A 16,866-nucleotide genomic window follows, 5' to 3' on the forward strand; every position below is an offset into this window, starting at 1 on the left:
CTATAAAAAAATGTTAAAATGATAAACGGAGTGCAGGTGGATGCAGGTACTAGGCTGGCTTACCCCTACATGGCCCTGGAGAATGATTTTCTCTATCAGATAGAGAAGAAGGGGGACGACACAGTGCAACGATTGGTTGTGCCAAAATCCTACAGGCAGAGAGTGCTGGACCTGGCACACGGACATGTGATGGGGGGGTCACCTGGGGTCCAAAAAACCACCGAAAGGATATTACACTGTTTTGTTTGGCCAGGCATGCATCACGATATTCGCACCTATTGCGAGTCTTGTCCTGACTGCCAAATCTCTGCCCCTAGGCCCCGTTTCTGTAGCCCCTTAGTACATCTGCCCATCATCGAGATCCCGTTTGAGAGGATTGGGATGGATCTAGTGGGACCCCTCCCCAAGTCTGCACGAGGACACCAGCACATCCTTGTCATCTTGGATTATGCCACACGTTACCCCGAGGCTATCCCTTTACGTAACATGGCCACCAAGACCATTGCCAAGGAGCTGGTCCATGTGTTTAGTCGGGTTGGTGTTCCAAAACAAATACTCACAGACCAAGGAACCCCCTTTATGTCCAAAGTAATGAAAGAGCTCTGCAGGCTGTTACAAATAGCACAGTTACGCACCTCCGTGTATCACCCTCAAACGGATGGACTAGTCAAACGGTTTAACAAAACCTTGAAACAGATGCTCCGAAAGGTGATAGACAAGGACGGGAATAACTGGAACTACTTACTCCCGTATTTGCTTTTTGTCATCCGGGAGGTGCCCCAGTCTTCCACCGGGTTCTCGCCTTTCGAGCTTCTGTATGCCCAACGTCCCCGTGGACTGTTGGATGTCGCTAAGGAAACCTGGGAGGGACAGATCACCCCGTTCAAAAGCGTAATAGACCATGTAACCCAAATGCAGGACCGTATTGCGGCGGTGATGCCCATCGTTAAAGAGCATATGATACAGGCTCAGGGAGCACAGAAAAGGATTTTTGATAGGGGGGCCAAGATCTGTACTTTGGCGCCCGGACATAGGGTGTTGATTAGAGTTGAGCGCGGTTCGCGGTTCGAGGTTCTCCAGTTCTAGGCTCGAGTGATTTTGGGGCCTGTTCTAGATAGAACTAGAACTCGAGCTTTTTGCAAAAGCTCGATAGTTCTAGAAACGTTCGAGAACAGTTCTAGCAGCAAAAAAACAGCTAATTCCTAGCTGGCTTTCCACTGTAATAGTGTAAGTCACTCTGTGACTCACACTATTATTTGGGGACAATGTAGAAAAATCACGGTGTCGGCTGCGCTGCTAAGAAAGTTCATGTAGATGATAATATTAATCCAGAGTTTTTATTTGCAAAATAATAAGCCACAACGCGTTTCGGGGATAAAAAGCTCCCCCTTCCTCAGGTAGGCTTAGCGCTGGCCAGGCGGCTGTGCTCTCCACGTGGGTTCTCGATCGTGTGAGCGGCCGCCCGAGCTGGAAGTCTCACGGGCTGAAGAGGACGGAATCTCCGCTGATGTCATCAGGGTATACCCTGGATTTCCCTTCGGCTATTTCCCCAGTGTTGTACCTGATGTACAACGGGATCAGGTGAGTGTGGCCATCACACTGCACTTACAGTATTTTATCATTTGATTTTACACAGGAGCGAACTTTTCTTTTAACTCACACTATTATGAAATTTCAGTGTATAGTGTGCGGGAACAGCGCCTTCAGATCACTGCTGTTTTTTTTTTTTTTTTCCTTGTCTTCCTTCCCTAAGTGCGCGCGTGTAGTGGGGAGGGCCATTATGGCAGCCAATCCCAGACACACACACAGCTAAGTGGACTTTTAGCCAGAGAAGCAACGGCATGTGTGATAGGATGTCCATGTCACATGTCCCTGCATTATAAAACCGAATATTTTCCTCCAGCACGCCATTATCTGCCTTCTGCGTCCTTGGTGTCAGACATCACTGGCGCAGCTCCGTCCTGAGTCCTATCGCCGATACAGCTGTATGCACTCCATACACAGCGCTGGACAGCTTAGGGAGAGCACTTTCTATCAGTCCTTTTAAGGGCTCGTACCGGCAGGGTCAGAGCCATAGGTGACAGGTCCTGAAAACAGAGACAGCGTCTGTGTAGCTAAGGTCAGGGATTTCCTCGCTGCATTTCCCCATTAGGAGGGAATAGAAAGGCAGGCTTCCATTCCTCTACCCAGAGCCCCACAATCCTGGCACTGTACCCTCCTGTCCTCTGCACACTCCAACTCATTATAACTAAGCCATTATACTAGCAAACACTGAGTGAACTTAGTGGCATCCTAAACGTGGCTATTGGACTTTTGTATAGTCCCACTAGTGCAAAGATATTTGCAGCACGTCTGCCTGCATTGCACACTCAAACTGATAGTTACTAAGCCATTATACTAGCAAACACTGAGTGTACCTAGTGGCATCCTAAACGTGGCTATTGGACTTTTGTATAGTCCCACTAGTGCACAGATATTTGCAGCACGTCTGCCTGCATTGCACACTCAAACTGATAGTTACTAAGCCATTATACTAGCAATTTATGCTGCCAGTTTAAGGGCCGTAGTTGCATTGTCAGGGATATTTATTCTTTATTATTCTGCTGTTAATAAAGCTAGACCACCGCTGCAATCTACACCACCTCTCAATTTTTACTACCACATTTTAAGTGCACAATCTTGTCGCAATCAACATGAGTGGCAAAATGACAGATGCTGGTGGAAAGGGGAAGAGGCATGGTGGAAAAGGGAAAAAAAGGGTTTGTCCGTGGGGAAGGTGGCAAAGCTCCATTATCATCTGCTGAAGATAGACCATCTACCAGCAAAAGTAAGATGTCTACTACTTACCGTGGACAATCCGATGTGCTCCCTTTTTTACGGACACGAACAACAGGAACAAAGGTAGATGATGGCCAAAAACGGAAAATGCTTGAATGGATCTCAAGTGGTCCAACAAGTGCCCTCTCAGCCTCTTCAAGTACCGCATCCAAAAAACACCAGTCCTCTGAGTTGTCATCCCAATCAAACTTGCTTTCTCCCAGCTCTGAAGTCTCCATCAGCCCTGCACAGTATGGTGGAACTGAGATGGCTGAGTCTGCAGAGCTGTTCAGTCACACTATAGCCTGGGAATCAGAGGTCTGCTCCCAAGCTACAGTGAGTACAGAACAGGAAATGGTCTGCAGTGATGCCCAGAACCTCTGATTCAGGCCGTGCGGACCAAGTTTCTGAGCATAATGTTGACCCTTTGTCACAAACTGTAACACCTGTGGTTATAGACAATGAGGAACATACTGATGAAGATGAGACGCAGATACCCGATTGGGATGACAACTTAAATATTCGGTCAGGGCAAGAAGAGGCTCGGTCTGAGGGTGAGGGGAGTGCAAACACAACAATTGATGATGAAGTTCTAGATCCCACCTACTGTCAACCCACAGTCAGGCACTCGAGGAGGTCAACAGAGGTGGTGGAGGAGGATGCAACTGATGACGAAGTTACCTTGCGCCTTCCTGGACAGAGTCGGAGTACTGGTAGCACGTCTACAACTGCATCCTCAGCCACCACTCTGCCTCTGAGCACTAGTCGGGGTGGATCAACAGGTCGCATGCCCTCTAAGCCTTGCCTAGCCTGGTCCTTTTTTGACATAGCAAAAGATCGCCCAAATTATGTGATCTGTAAAATTTGTCATGGTTCTCTTAGTAGAGGTCAAAACCTCAGCAGTTTGACAACTTCTTCCATGAATCGTCACATGAATAAATATCATATGTCCCGGTGGGAAGCTCACCGTGCTGCAATGCGGCCTAGCGGAGCGGCCCATCCACCGCCTGCCCCTTCCAGTGCATCCGCGCGCTCTTCATCTTCTAGGACTGTGGGGACAGCTGTCACACCTGTTTTTCCACGCACAACTTCCACCACTGTAACCGCAACAGGCAGTTTGCTTGGTAGGTCGTCAGATGGTTTGGAAGGGGAAACAAGTGAGTGTGTACAGCTCTCTCAGACATCGATAGCACCAACGTTGGATGAAGGCAACATCATGTCTCCGCCTGCACTTTCCTCACAAACCTGCATTTTTCCAGGGACACCCTACTCAACACCGTCTACACACAGCAGCCAGATCTCTGTCCCTCAGATGTGGTCAAATAAAAGGCCACTTCCTGCGACCCATGACAAAGCTAAGAGGTTGACTCTATCCCTCTGTAAGCTCTTGGCTACCGAAATGCTGCCTTTCCGCCTAGTGGACACACAGGATTTTAGAGACCTTATGTCTGTCGCTATGCCCCAGTACCATATGCCTAGTCGCCACTACTTCTCTAAGAAAGGTGTGCCCGCGCTACACCAGCATGTCGCACACAACATCACCGCTTCCTTGAGAAACTCTGTGTGTGAACGGGTGCATTTCACCACCGATATTTGGACCAGTAAGCATGGACAGGGACGTTACATGTCGCTGACTGGGCACTGGGTAACTATGGTGATAGATGGTGAAGGGTCTGCTGCACAAGTCTTGCCGTCCCCACGACTTGTGTGTCAATCCTCTGTCTGTCCAAGTTCCGCCACTGCTTCTGCCTCCTCCACCTCATCTGGGTCCTCCACCTCCGCCCCAAGCCTGCCTGGTCAGGCCACCAGCGTTCTCACTGCGCAGAAGGAATCACGCACCCCTCATTACTATGCTGGCAGCAGAGCGCAACGGCATCAGGCGGTCTTTAGCTTGACATGTCTTGGGAATAAGAGTCACACAGCTGAGGAGTTGTGGTCAGCTCTGCGGTCCGAGTTTAATAAATGGTTGTCTCCACTCAACCTGCAGCCTGGTAAGGCCGTGTGCGACAATGCTGCAAACCTGGGTGCGGCCCTTCACCTGGGCAAGGTGACACACGTACCTTGTATGGCTCACGTGTTGAACCTTGTCGTCCAGCAATTTTTAACACACTATCCCGGCCTAGATGGCCTTCTGAACAGGGCACGAAAACTGTCTGCTCACTTCCGCCGTTCAAGCGCCGCAGCTGAGCGACTTGCATCGCTCCAGAAGTCTTTCGGCCTGCCGGTTCATCGCCTGAAATGCGATGTGGCGACACGCTGGAATTCAACTCTCCACATGTTACAGCGACTGTGGCAGCACCGCCGAGCCCTGGTGCAATACGTCATGACGTATAGCCTGGGCCAACGAGATGCAGAGGTGGGGCAGATCACCCTGATGGAGTGGTCTCAGATCAAGGACCTATGCACCCTTCTGCAGTTTCGACATGGCGACGAATATGTTTAGCGCTGACAATGCCATTATCAGCATGACAATTCCAGTCATTTACATGCTGGAGCACACGCTAAACACTATTCGGAGTCAGGGGGTGGGACAACAGGAAGGGGAGGAACTACAGGAGGATTCATATGCGCAAGACACAACAACATCACCAAGGTCCAGACGTTCATCATCACCAACGCGGCAGGCATGGGACCATGGGGGACAGGGATCAACAAGGGCGCATGGTAGCAGGCTAAATGTTGAGGAAGGTGCAGGAGAACATGAAGAAATGGAGGACGAACTGTCCATGGACATGGAAGACTCAGCGGATGAGGGAGACCTTGGTCAAATTTCTGTTGAAAGAGGTTGGGGGGAGATGTCAGAGGAAGAAAAAACGGTTAGCACCTCTATGCCACAAACACAGCGTGGACTTGGTCCACATGGCTGCGCAAGACACATGAGTGCCTTCTTGTTGCACTACCTCCAACATGACCCTCGTATTGTCAAAATTAGAAGTGATGATGACTACTGGATTGCCACACTATTAGATCCCCGGTACAAGTCCAAATTTTGTGACATAATTCCAGCCATAGAAAGGGACGCACGTATGCAGGAGTATCAGCAGAAGCTGTTACTCGATCTTAGCTCGGCTTTTCCACCAAACAACCGTGCAGGTGCAGGGAGTGATTCTCCCAGTTGTAACTTGACAAACATGGGACGGTCTCGTCATCTTCAACAGTCTACCCGTACCAGTAGGACCGTATCTGGTGCTGGTAACAGCAATTTTATTGAATCTTTTCATAATTTTTTTAGACCCTCCTTTGCAAGGCCACCAGAGACAACAAGTCTGACACATAGTCAACGGCTGGAGAGGATGATACAGGAGTATCTCCAAATGAACATCAATGCCATGACTTTGCAAATGGAGCCTTGCTCCTTTTGGGCTTCAAATCTAGAAAAATGGCCAGAGCTCTCAACTTACGCCTTGGAGATTTTGTCGTGTCCAGCTGCCAGCGTTGTCTCTGAACGTGTCTTCAGTGCTGCTGGGTGTGTGCTGACAGATAAGCGCACGCATCTGTCCAGTGACAATGTGGAGAGACTGACGTTCATCAAAATGAACAAGTCATGGATCCAGAAGGAATTTACTACCCCTGTGTCATCCTGGGGAGAGTAAATGCTTGTGGATTTGGAATGTGCTTGATGCAAATCAAAACATCCTGTTTGCAACTAGGGCACAAGTGCTGCCACTGATAAGGTGTCTGTGTGGGGCCCAATTTGTGGAAAAAAGGGAGACTCCGCTTGGGGTAACCCTTGCTTACATTGTTTTTAAAAGAAGCCAAGATAAACAGAGCTGGGATCAGGAAAGACTTTGCTACCTACCCCGGAGTCATCCTGGGGACGGTTAATTATGGCTTATTTTTGAATGTGCTTGATGCAAATCTAGCTGTGAAGTGTATAACTAGGGCACAAGTGCTGCCACTGAATGGGTGGGTGTGTGTGGGGCCCAATTTTTGGAAAAAAGGGAGACTCCGCTTGGAGTAACCCTTGATTGCTGTGTTTTTTAAAAGGAGCCAAGATGAACAAGTCATGGTTCAGCAAAGACTTTGCTACCTACCCCGGTGTCATCCTGAGGACGGTTAAGAATGGCGTATTTTTGAATGTGCTTGATGCAAATCTAGCTGTGAAGTGTACAACTAGGGCACAATTGCTGCCACTGAATGGGTGGGTGTGTGTGGGGCACAATTTTTGGAAAAAAGGGAGACTCCGCTTGGAGTAACCCTTGATTGCTGTGTTTTTTAAAAATGATCCAAGATGAACAGAGCTGGGATCAGGAAAGACTTTGCTACCTACCCCGGAGTCATCCTGGGGACGGTTAAGTATGGCTTATTTTTGAATGTGCTTGAATGTAACTGTGAATTGTACGACTGGGGCACAACTGCTGCCACTGAAGGGGTGGGTGTGTGTGGGGCCCAATTTTTGGAAAAAAGGGAGACTCCGCTTGGAGTCACCTTGCGGTGTTTTACATGATTTTAGAAGGGCATGCCATGCCTATATCTGTGTGTCCTCCACTTTTTCCTTGTCCTGCTCTTTTGTTTTCGCGTGAGTATATGTCCTTGTCACTTTCCCATGTGTTTGTGTTGTGTTGTGAGTTGTTTGTCACCTTTTGGACACCTTTGAGGGTGTTTTCTAGGTGTTTTTATGTGTTTGTGTATGCCTGCCATTGTTTCCTATGCGGTTCGAGTTCGGTTCGTCGAACGTTCGACGAACCGAACTCGAACGGGACCTCCGTTCGGCGAACCGTCCTCGAGCCGAACCGGGACCGGTTCGCTCATCTCTAGTGTTGATCCTGGTCCCCACGGCGGAAAGCAAATTCCTGGAAAAGTGGCAAGGCCACTTTGAAATTATGGAACGGGTGGGTGAAGTAAACTACAAAATGTACCAGGCTGGTAAAAGGAAGCCTGAACAGATTTATCACGTGAATCTGATAAAACCCTGGAAGGACCGTCCAGCTCTGTCAGCAGGTCTGGCTCTTCCGGTCTGCAAGCAGACCATACCGAAGGTCGGGATTGCGGAGACGCTGTCGACGAATTAATAGATCGGCTTGGAAAAGCCCGGTATATCACGACCGTAAACTTAACGAAGGGCTATTGGCAGATCCTGCTAACGGAGGCCGCTAAAGAGAAAACTGCGTTTTCTACACCGGAAGGTTTATATTAGTATGTGTATATGCCGTTTGGACTTCATGGGGCACCGGCAACCTTTCAAAGGTTGATGGACCGAGTCCTGAGGCCCCATAGGCAGTACGCTTCTGCGTATTTGGATGACATCGTCATATACAGCCTGGACTAGGAGACACACCTCCAGAAACTACAGGCCGTGATTGAGGACCTGCGGGAGGCGGGTCTAACAGCAAACTCCAAGAAATGTCATATCGGGCTGGAAGAAGCCCGGTATTTGGGATACATAATTGGGAGGGGAATCGTTAAGCCCCAGATTGACAAGATACAAGCCATTCAGAACTGGATGCAACCAGTCAACAAGAAGCAGGTGAGAGCTTTTTTTGGGAATAGCCGGCTATTACCAACGGTTCATTCCCAATTTTGCAGCTACCGCTGTTCCCCTGGCTGATCTTACCAAAGGGAAGAACTCTCTTCCTGAGGAAATGGTGATGGCCAACTCACTGAATGAATTTAAGAGAGGAATGGATGCATTTCTTGTTAGTAAAAGTATAGAAGGTTATAAATAGCATAATCTTACAGGTAGATAGAAGAGCTACCTAGATTATTAGAGGAATGGGGGGGCTGCAATACCAAGACAGGTTATTAAACTTGGGGTTAGTTAGTTAGGAAAAACAAAGGCTTAGGGGGATCTAATCACAATGTATAAATTTATGAGGGGACAGTACAGAGACCTTTCCAAAGATCTCTTTACACCTAGGCCTGCGACTGGAACACGGGGGCATCCGCTACGTCTTGAGGAAAGAATGTTTAATCATAATCACAGATGAGGATTCTTTACTGTACGAGCAGTGAGACTATGGAGCTCTCTGCCGTATGATGTTGTAATGAGGGATTCACTAGTAAAATTTAAGCAGAGCCTGAACGCATTTCTTGAAAAATATAATATTACCAGTTATGTATATTAGATTTTATGACAGGGTGTTGATCCAGGGAACTAGTCTGATTGCCGTATGTGGAGTCAGGAAGGAATTTTTTTCCCCATTGGAGCTTATTTGACACATTGGTTTTTTTTTTGCCTTCCTCTGGATCAACATGTTAGGCTACGGGTTGAACTAGATGGACTTAGAGTCTCCCTTCAACCTTAAAAACTATGAAACTATGGAAAGACTCTGTCATGATCAAATGGACCTCGGCAGCTGAAGAAGCCTTCCATAACTTAAAATTAGCTCTTTGCTCTCAACCTGTGCTAGTGACTCCTGACTTCCGCAGCGAGTTTGTGGTCCAAACGGACACTTCTGACGCCGGTATAGGGGCCGTATTGTCACAACTGAAGGACGGAGAGGAACATCCAGTCCTTTATCTTAGTCGGAAACTAAATAAGCATGAACGAAACTATGCAATAGTGGAAGAATGCTTAACCATCAAGTGGGCTCTAGAGTTCCTCAAATATTACTTGGTTGGAAGGAAGTTGCGGCAGATCACTGACCATGCCCCTCTCAAGTGGATGCACTTGAATAGGGAACGGAATGGCCGAGTGACCCGGTGGTTCCTTGCCCTTCAGGCCTACCGGTTTACAGTGGAACACCGCCCTGGGGTGCGGATGGGGATTGCTAATGCCCTGTCTCGTGTGCACTGTTTTGTGGGTGTCGATGCTCAGCCGAGGTGGTCTGAGCAGAGGGGGGGATATGTGAGACTCATGTGTGATTAGTGGATGAGGGCAGGTATATCTCACCCCGGTATCGGTCCTATGTGACTTAGCCTGGTAAGGATCACCTGGCTACTAATGGATTAATGGGAGGTGAAGGACGGATGTAAAAGGAGTCTGGGAAGTTGGGGAAGGTCTCCATCCAGTAAGCCTGTCTGTGTAGGAGATACTTGTGAGTGGGAGCAGTGCTTGATGTTTGTAAGGTTTAGCTGGAAGGGAGAAGCCCTCCAGTTGGTAGTTAGGATATCATCCTGTATAGTTAACGCCGGACGGGCAAGGATTTATTTTGTTGGTGGTTTTTTTTTGTTTATGTTTCACTGCAATAAACCTGACCCAGCATCAGTTACACCTGTAATTCGGCTGTCTGCCTGAGGTGAATACGTGCCCTTTGAACCCAGCAAAGGCGATCCCCGAGCGTGTTATCACAATATATATATACACACACACACACACACAGTATAACAGTATATATATGTATCCCATCCAGGGAGAGTTGGAGAGAGATTTAGTTACTATCCTGGGTAATTCCGGGTACTATAGCTAGTGAGAAATATACCGTATTTTTCGTTTTATAAGACCTACCGGATTATAAGACGCACCCCAAATTTAGAGCTAAAAAAAAGAAAAAAAAAGGAAAAATCTGGGCAGCACCGAGCGGCCGCACAGGGAGCCTTTTCGGACAGCACCGAGCGGCTGCACAGGGATCCTTTTCGGGCAGCACCGAGCGGCCGCACAGGGAGCCGCGCCGAGTAGCACCGAGCGGTCGCACAGGGAGCCGGGCAGCACCGAGTGGCCGCACAGGGAGCAGCGCCGAGCAGCACCGAGCAGCCGCACAAGAAGCTGCGCCGGGCAGCACAGGGAGCCGCGCCGGCCACCGCACAAATCTGCGCTGTCCGCTGCACAGAGCCGCGCCGGCCACCCCACAGAGCCGTGTCGACCGCCGCACAGAGCCGCGCCAGGCCGCCCCACAGAGCCGCGCCGGCCGCCCCACAGAGCCGTGTCAGCCACCGCACAGAGCCGCGCCGGGCGCCGCACACAGGAGCACAATATTGTCCCGCCTCCAGTGACCCCTTTACACTACGGCCCCCCCGTAAGCTATATTCGGATTTTAAGACGCACTTATCATTTTCCTCCCAAATTTTTGGGAGGAAAAGTGCGTCTTATAATCCGAAAAATACGGTAAGTAAATCGCCCCCTATCCCTTATCTCAATAGCCCCAAAATTATGCTACTTTACTCTCATGACAGAAGCTCATCACACGTAGGAATCCTCTCTGTGACCTCTAGATGTGTGAAGTGCTCGCATTATTGCTTCATACCGATATCACAACTGTAGTAATTGTATTTTATATGTGCTTACACCGGCTTATCTTCTCATTCAGATCCATACAATATCGGATCCTCTCAGTGGAGATCTTCTATATAATTGTTCTGCTTGACCCATCAAGGATGGACAGAGACAGCGAGAAGATGGCGGAGAGGCTATTACACCTCACACTAGAGATCCTCTTCCGGCTTACTGGAGAGGTGAGAGATTCTGATGACGTCACATTACATCATTCTTATCTATGGGAATAACAGATGGACAGAACTGGAGAGGTGAGGACTCTGGAAATGTCTGGAGTGAGATTTATTACTGTGTCTCTCCATAACCAGGATTACACAGTAGTGAAGAAGACCTCTAATGAGCGCTGTCAGGCCCCTGTGTCTGAGGGATGGGGAAGACCCCTGAGCCCAATCACGGGGCCTCCACCTCACCCCCCGATACATGAGGACATCAAGGACCAGAAGATCCTAGAACTCACCTACAAGATGATTGAGCTGCTGACTGGAGAGGTGACACTGCTGGGAATGCTGGGACATTATACAGTAACGCTATGAAGGGATCGGGGGTGACGGTATCATTGTATGTGTCAGGTTCCTATAAGGTGTCAGGACGTCACCGTCTATTTCTCCATGGAGGAGTGGGAGTATTTAGAAGGACACAAAGATCTGTACAAGGACGTCATGATGGAGGTTCCCCAGCCCCTCACATCACCAGGTAATAGACAGGACTAAATACACACGGCCTATAATTATCTGTATGTAAGGAATGAATTCAGTCCCTGTATGTGTCTCCTCCAGTTCTATCCAGTAAGAGGACAACACCAGAGAGATGTCCCCGTCCTCTTCTCCCACAGGACTGTAAACAAGAAGATCCCGATGTTCCTCAGGATGTGTCTCCACCAGTTCTATCCAGTAAGAGGACAACACCAGAGAGATGTCCCCGTCCTCTTCTCCCACAGGACTGTAAACAAGAAGATCCCGATGTTCCTCAGGATGTGTTTCCTCAAGGTCTATCCAGTAAGAGATATCTATTCATGTACTTTCTACACTAATTTTGTGTTTACATTTTTAGACTTTCTGCTCTGTTTTTTTTATCTGTATTTTCTTTGCTTCTGCTTCTTCTGCTGTTTGTTTCTAGTGCCTTCTCTATGTTATTATGATGGCAACTCAAAGACCTACAAAGGGTTCATGAATACCCTGTTTACTCGAAAAGACGACCTACACCGAAAATAAGACCTAGCATAATTTTATCAGATTGTTGGAGAAGGCTTGAAATATAAGCCCTCCTCCAAAAATAAGCCCTAGTTACAGTCAGGGCCAGCGTTGGGAAGAGTCAAACTGTGCAATTTCTCAGGAACCCCACTTTCTTAGGGTCCCCATCAGTTGTATTCTAAGATTGATTGTTTAAGGACCTTTGATGACTGCAAAGACATGTGACATGATGTAACCAAAGGTCTCTTAATTACAGTAGTCTAAATGAACTGACCAGAAGACAGGCGGGCATGCAGGACTGGCATTAGGGGAAAGAAAGTGCAAACTGAGCAATTTCACAGGGCCTCCATTCTCCTAGCGGCCCCAGTGTTTATATGCCTATTATCGGACTGCTTAAGGACCTTTTTGACAATGTCTTTGATCACATGCTCTAAAGTAGTAAGTATCGTTCCCTCCCCTTCTGTATATGCTGGCTGGACTATTTCATAAATGCCTGCTATAGTTTACCTATACTAGTCTGGTGAGGTGTTCTGATCCAGACTTATGCGGGCGTCACACAGTACGATCTATCGTGCAATCGTACCCGCCCCCGTCGTTTGTGCGTCACGGGCAAATCGCTGCCCGTGTCGCACAAAGTCGTTAAACCCCCGTCAAATGTACTTACCTGATGAGCGACCTCGCTGTGGGCAGCGAACATCCACTTCCTGAAGGGGGAGGGACGTTCGTCGTCACAGCGACGTCACACAGCCGCCGGCCAATAGAAGCGCAGGGGTGGAGATGAGCGGGACGTAAACATCCCGCCCACCTCCTTCCTTCCGCATAGCCGGCGGGAGACGCAGGTAAGCTGTGTTCATTGTTCCCGGGGTGTCACACGGAGTGATGTGTGCTGCCCCGGGTACGATGAACAACCGGCGCCATTAAAATTAAAAGATTTTTTTAAATTAAACGACAAGTACACGACTCACGATTTGTGAACGAGTCAGCGTCGTTCGGAGGTGTCACACGAGACGACGTCGCAAGAGATGCCGGATGTGCGTCACGAAAAACATGACTCCGATGATGCATCGCGCGATAGATTGTCTCGTGTGACGCTCGCATTACATGTGGTTGTTGTGCATTACTGCTGTTAGCTGTTGTGATGTTAACCCTTGTTGTATTTTTGTTCCTGCCTTCCTGCTCTTGATTTTTTTCCTTAGTCTCACACTGTTTATTTCTGTGAGTTTTCAATGTGTCCCGTCTGTCTTAATCTATGTTTCCATCATATTCCTGTCCCTTCCCCGGGTGGATAACAGATTAGATCTGGTCAGGAGAATAGTAAGGCATGAGACTCTGGCATCTCCATCTTCAGGGGTAATCCAGAGGTTAGAAATAGCTTAGGGTCCCCTAGCGTGAGGGACAGTATAGGAGCCTCCTATCCCTCATTATCCTGCAGTCACATTGTCGTTATATCGTCGGGGTCACGGTGTTCGTGACGCACATCCGGCGCCGTTAGCGATATCGTTGTGTGTGACTAAAAGGCGTAACGATCAACGTTCGCAAAAACGTCAAAAATCGTTAACCGTTGTCACGTCGCTCCTTTTCATAATATCGTTGGTGGTGCATGCTGCTGGTTGTTCGTCGTTCCTGCGGCATCATACATCACTATGTGTGACACTGCAGGAGCGACGAACATTTCCTTACCTGCGCCCACCGGCAATGAGTCAGGAAGGAGGTGGGCGGCATGTTCCGGCCGCTCATCTCTGCCCCTCCTCTGCTATTGGGCGGCCTCTTAGTGATGCCGTTGTGACGCCGAACGAACCGCCCCCTTAAAGGAGAGATTGTTCGTTGTCTCCAGCGACGTCACGAAGCAGCTATGTGCATGTGACGCTGCCGTAGCGATATTGTTCGCTACGTCAGCGATCACCCCATGACGAAAGAGCAACATGGGCGGGTGCTATCACGCGCTACATCGCTAGCTATAGCTAGCGATGTCGCAGCGTGTAAAGCAACCTTTACTCTTAGGGGTACTTTGCACGTTGCGACATCGCTACTGCGATGTCGTTGGGCCAAATCAAAAATGATGCACATCGGGCGCTAGTAACGACGTTGCAACGTGTAAAGCCTAGATGCACAGATAAACGATCGCAAAAGCGTCGGAAATCGGTGATCTGTGTAGTTTCGGTCATTTCCATAATTTCGCTGCAGCGACAGGTATGATGTTGTTCCTCGTTCCTGCGGCAGCACAGGTCACTGTGTGTGAAGCCGCAGGAGCGAGGAATATCTCCTTACCTGCGTCCCGCCTGAAATGAGGACGGAAGGAGGTGGGCGGGATGTTTACGTCCCGCTCATCTCCGCCCATCCGCTTCTATTGGCCGCGTGCCGTGTGACGTCGCTGTGACGCCCCACGACCCGCCCCCTTAGGAAGGAGGCGGGTCGCCGGCCAGAGCGACGTTGCAGGGCAGGTAAATGCGTTTGAAGCTGCCGTAGCGATAATGTTCGCTACGGCAGCTGTCACAAGAGATCGCATCTGCGACGGAGGCGGGGACTATCGCGCTCTGCATCGCTACAATCGGCTAGCGATGTTGCAGCGTGCAAAGTACCCCTTAGATGTCGAAATTAGACAAAAAATTCAGAATACATTTTTTCCTAATTTAATTGTTGATGTATCATTTAAAAAAATAAATGTACATTCAAGGTAATATCGTTATAAAATAATAACATTGTATTTATTTTTAGCAGATGACTGTATTGGGAGTTCAGATGGACCTCTAATATCTTCAGAATTTGTAAAAGATGATACATATGAAGAGCATGCTTTTGTCCCAGATATACCTCCAGTCCTTCCTCAGAAAGCTCTATCATCTGATCTTTTCAAGCAAGTCCAAAATTCCGATTTATCACAGAATTGTAAGAAAATTAAAAGTTATAGAAGGGATGTTGAACATGAAACGGCTCCTACAAAGGAGAAGCCATTTTCATGCCCAGAATGTGGAAAATGTTTTACTCGGAAAATAACCCTTGCTAACCATCAAAAAAATCACTCTGGGCAGAATCCATTTTCATGTTCAGAGTGTGGGAAATGCTTATTTCAGAAATCAGACCTTGTTAGACATCAGAAAATTCACACTGGGGAGAAGCCATTTTCATGTTCAGAGTGTGGGACATGTTTTATTCGGAAATCAGAACTTGTTGAGCATCAAAGATCTCACACAGGGGAGAAGCCATTTTCATGTTCAGAGTGTGGGACATGTTTTATTCGGAAATCAGATCTTGTTAGACATCAGAAAATTCACACAGGGAAGAAACCATTTTCATGTTCAGAGTGTGGGAAATGTTTTATTCGGAAATCAGCTCTTGTTGAGCATCAAAGAATTCACACAGGGGAGAAGCCATTTTCATGTTCAGAATGTGGGAAATGTTTTATTCATAAATCAGAACTTGTTGTCCATCAAAGGTCTCATACAGGGGAGAAGCCATTTTCATGTTCAGAATGTGGGCAATGTTTTATTCAGAAAGCACATCTTGTTAGTCATCAAAGATCTCACACAGGGGAGAAGCCATTTTCATGCCTGGAATGTGGAAAATGTTTTACTCGGAAAATAGCCCTTGCTAACCATCAAAAAAATCACTCTGGGGAGAATCCATTTTCATGTTCAGAGTGTGGGAAATGCTTATTTCAGAAATCAGACCTTGTTAGACAGAAAATTCACACAGGGGAGAAGCCATTTTCATGTTCAGAGTGTGGGACATGTTTTATTCGGAAATCAGAACTTGTTGAGCATCAAAGATCTCACACAGGGGAGAAGCCATTTTCATGTTCAGAGTGTGGGACATGTTTTATTCGGAAATCAGATCTTGTTAGACATCAGAAAATTCACACAGGGAAGAAACCATTTTCATGTTCAGAGTGTGGGAAATGTTTTATTCGGAAATCAGCTCTTGTTGAGCATCAAAGAATTCACACAGGGGAGAAGCCATTTTCATGTTCAGAATGTGGGAAATGTTTTATTCATAAATCAGAACTTGTTGTCCATCAAAGGTCTCATACAGGGGAGAAGCCATTTTCATGTTCAGAATGTGGGCAATGTTTTATTCAGAAAGCACATCTTGTTAGTCATCAAAGATCTCACACAGGGGAGAAGCCATTTTCATGCCTGGAATGTGGAAAATGTTTTACTCGGAAAATAGCCCTTGCTAAACATCAAAAAAATCACTCTGGGGAGAATCCATTTTCATGTTCAGAGTGTGGGAAATGCTTATTTCAGAAATCAGACCTTGTTAGACAGAAAATTCACACAGGGGAGAAGCCATTTTCATGTTCAGAATGTGGGCAATGTTTTATTCGGAAAGCACATCTTGTTAGTCATCAAAGATCTCACACAGGGGAGAAGCCATTTTCATGCCTGGAATGTGGCAAATGTTTTACTAGGAAATCAAGTCTTGTTGATCATGGAAAACTTCACACGGGATAAACCATTTTTATGTTCTGAATGTGGAAAATGTTACTCTCAGAAATCAGATGTCATTAAACATCTCAAGAAGCCGCACAGGGAAGGAACCTTTTTCATATTGTGAATATTTTAAATGTTTAACAGGTAAATCAAGTCTTGTCGACCATGAGAAAAAGCACAGAGCGGAGCAGTCATTCTTGCATTCATAATTTGCCAAATGTTTTTTAATCATTAGTCAGGTCCTGTTGTCAGATGAGTCACAAGGGAGAAGCCATCA

At 47.6% G+C, this 16,866-nt stretch overlaps 1 protein-coding gene across 1 annotated transcript in view; it reads left to right on the plus strand.

Moving 5' to 3' along the window:
* The window catches only part of LOC142313150 (uncharacterized), a 219,894-nt gene that overhangs the window by 166,649 nt on the left and 36,379 nt on the right, over positions 1-16,866 (plus strand). Inside the window, 3 exon segments of the mRNA XM_075352139.1 lie at positions 11,545-11,662; positions 11,851-11,964; positions 14,875-16,598. Coding sequence (XP_075208254.1) covers positions 11,545-11,662; positions 11,851-11,964; positions 14,875-16,598 — 1,956 coding nt within the window.

The sequence above is a fragment of the Anomaloglossus baeobatrachus genome, chromosome 5, assembly GCF_048569485.1.
Source record: "Anomaloglossus baeobatrachus isolate aAnoBae1 chromosome 5, aAnoBae1.hap1, whole genome shotgun sequence".
Taxonomy (NCBI): Eukaryota; Metazoa; Chordata; class Amphibia; order Anura; family Aromobatidae; genus Anomaloglossus; species Anomaloglossus baeobatrachus.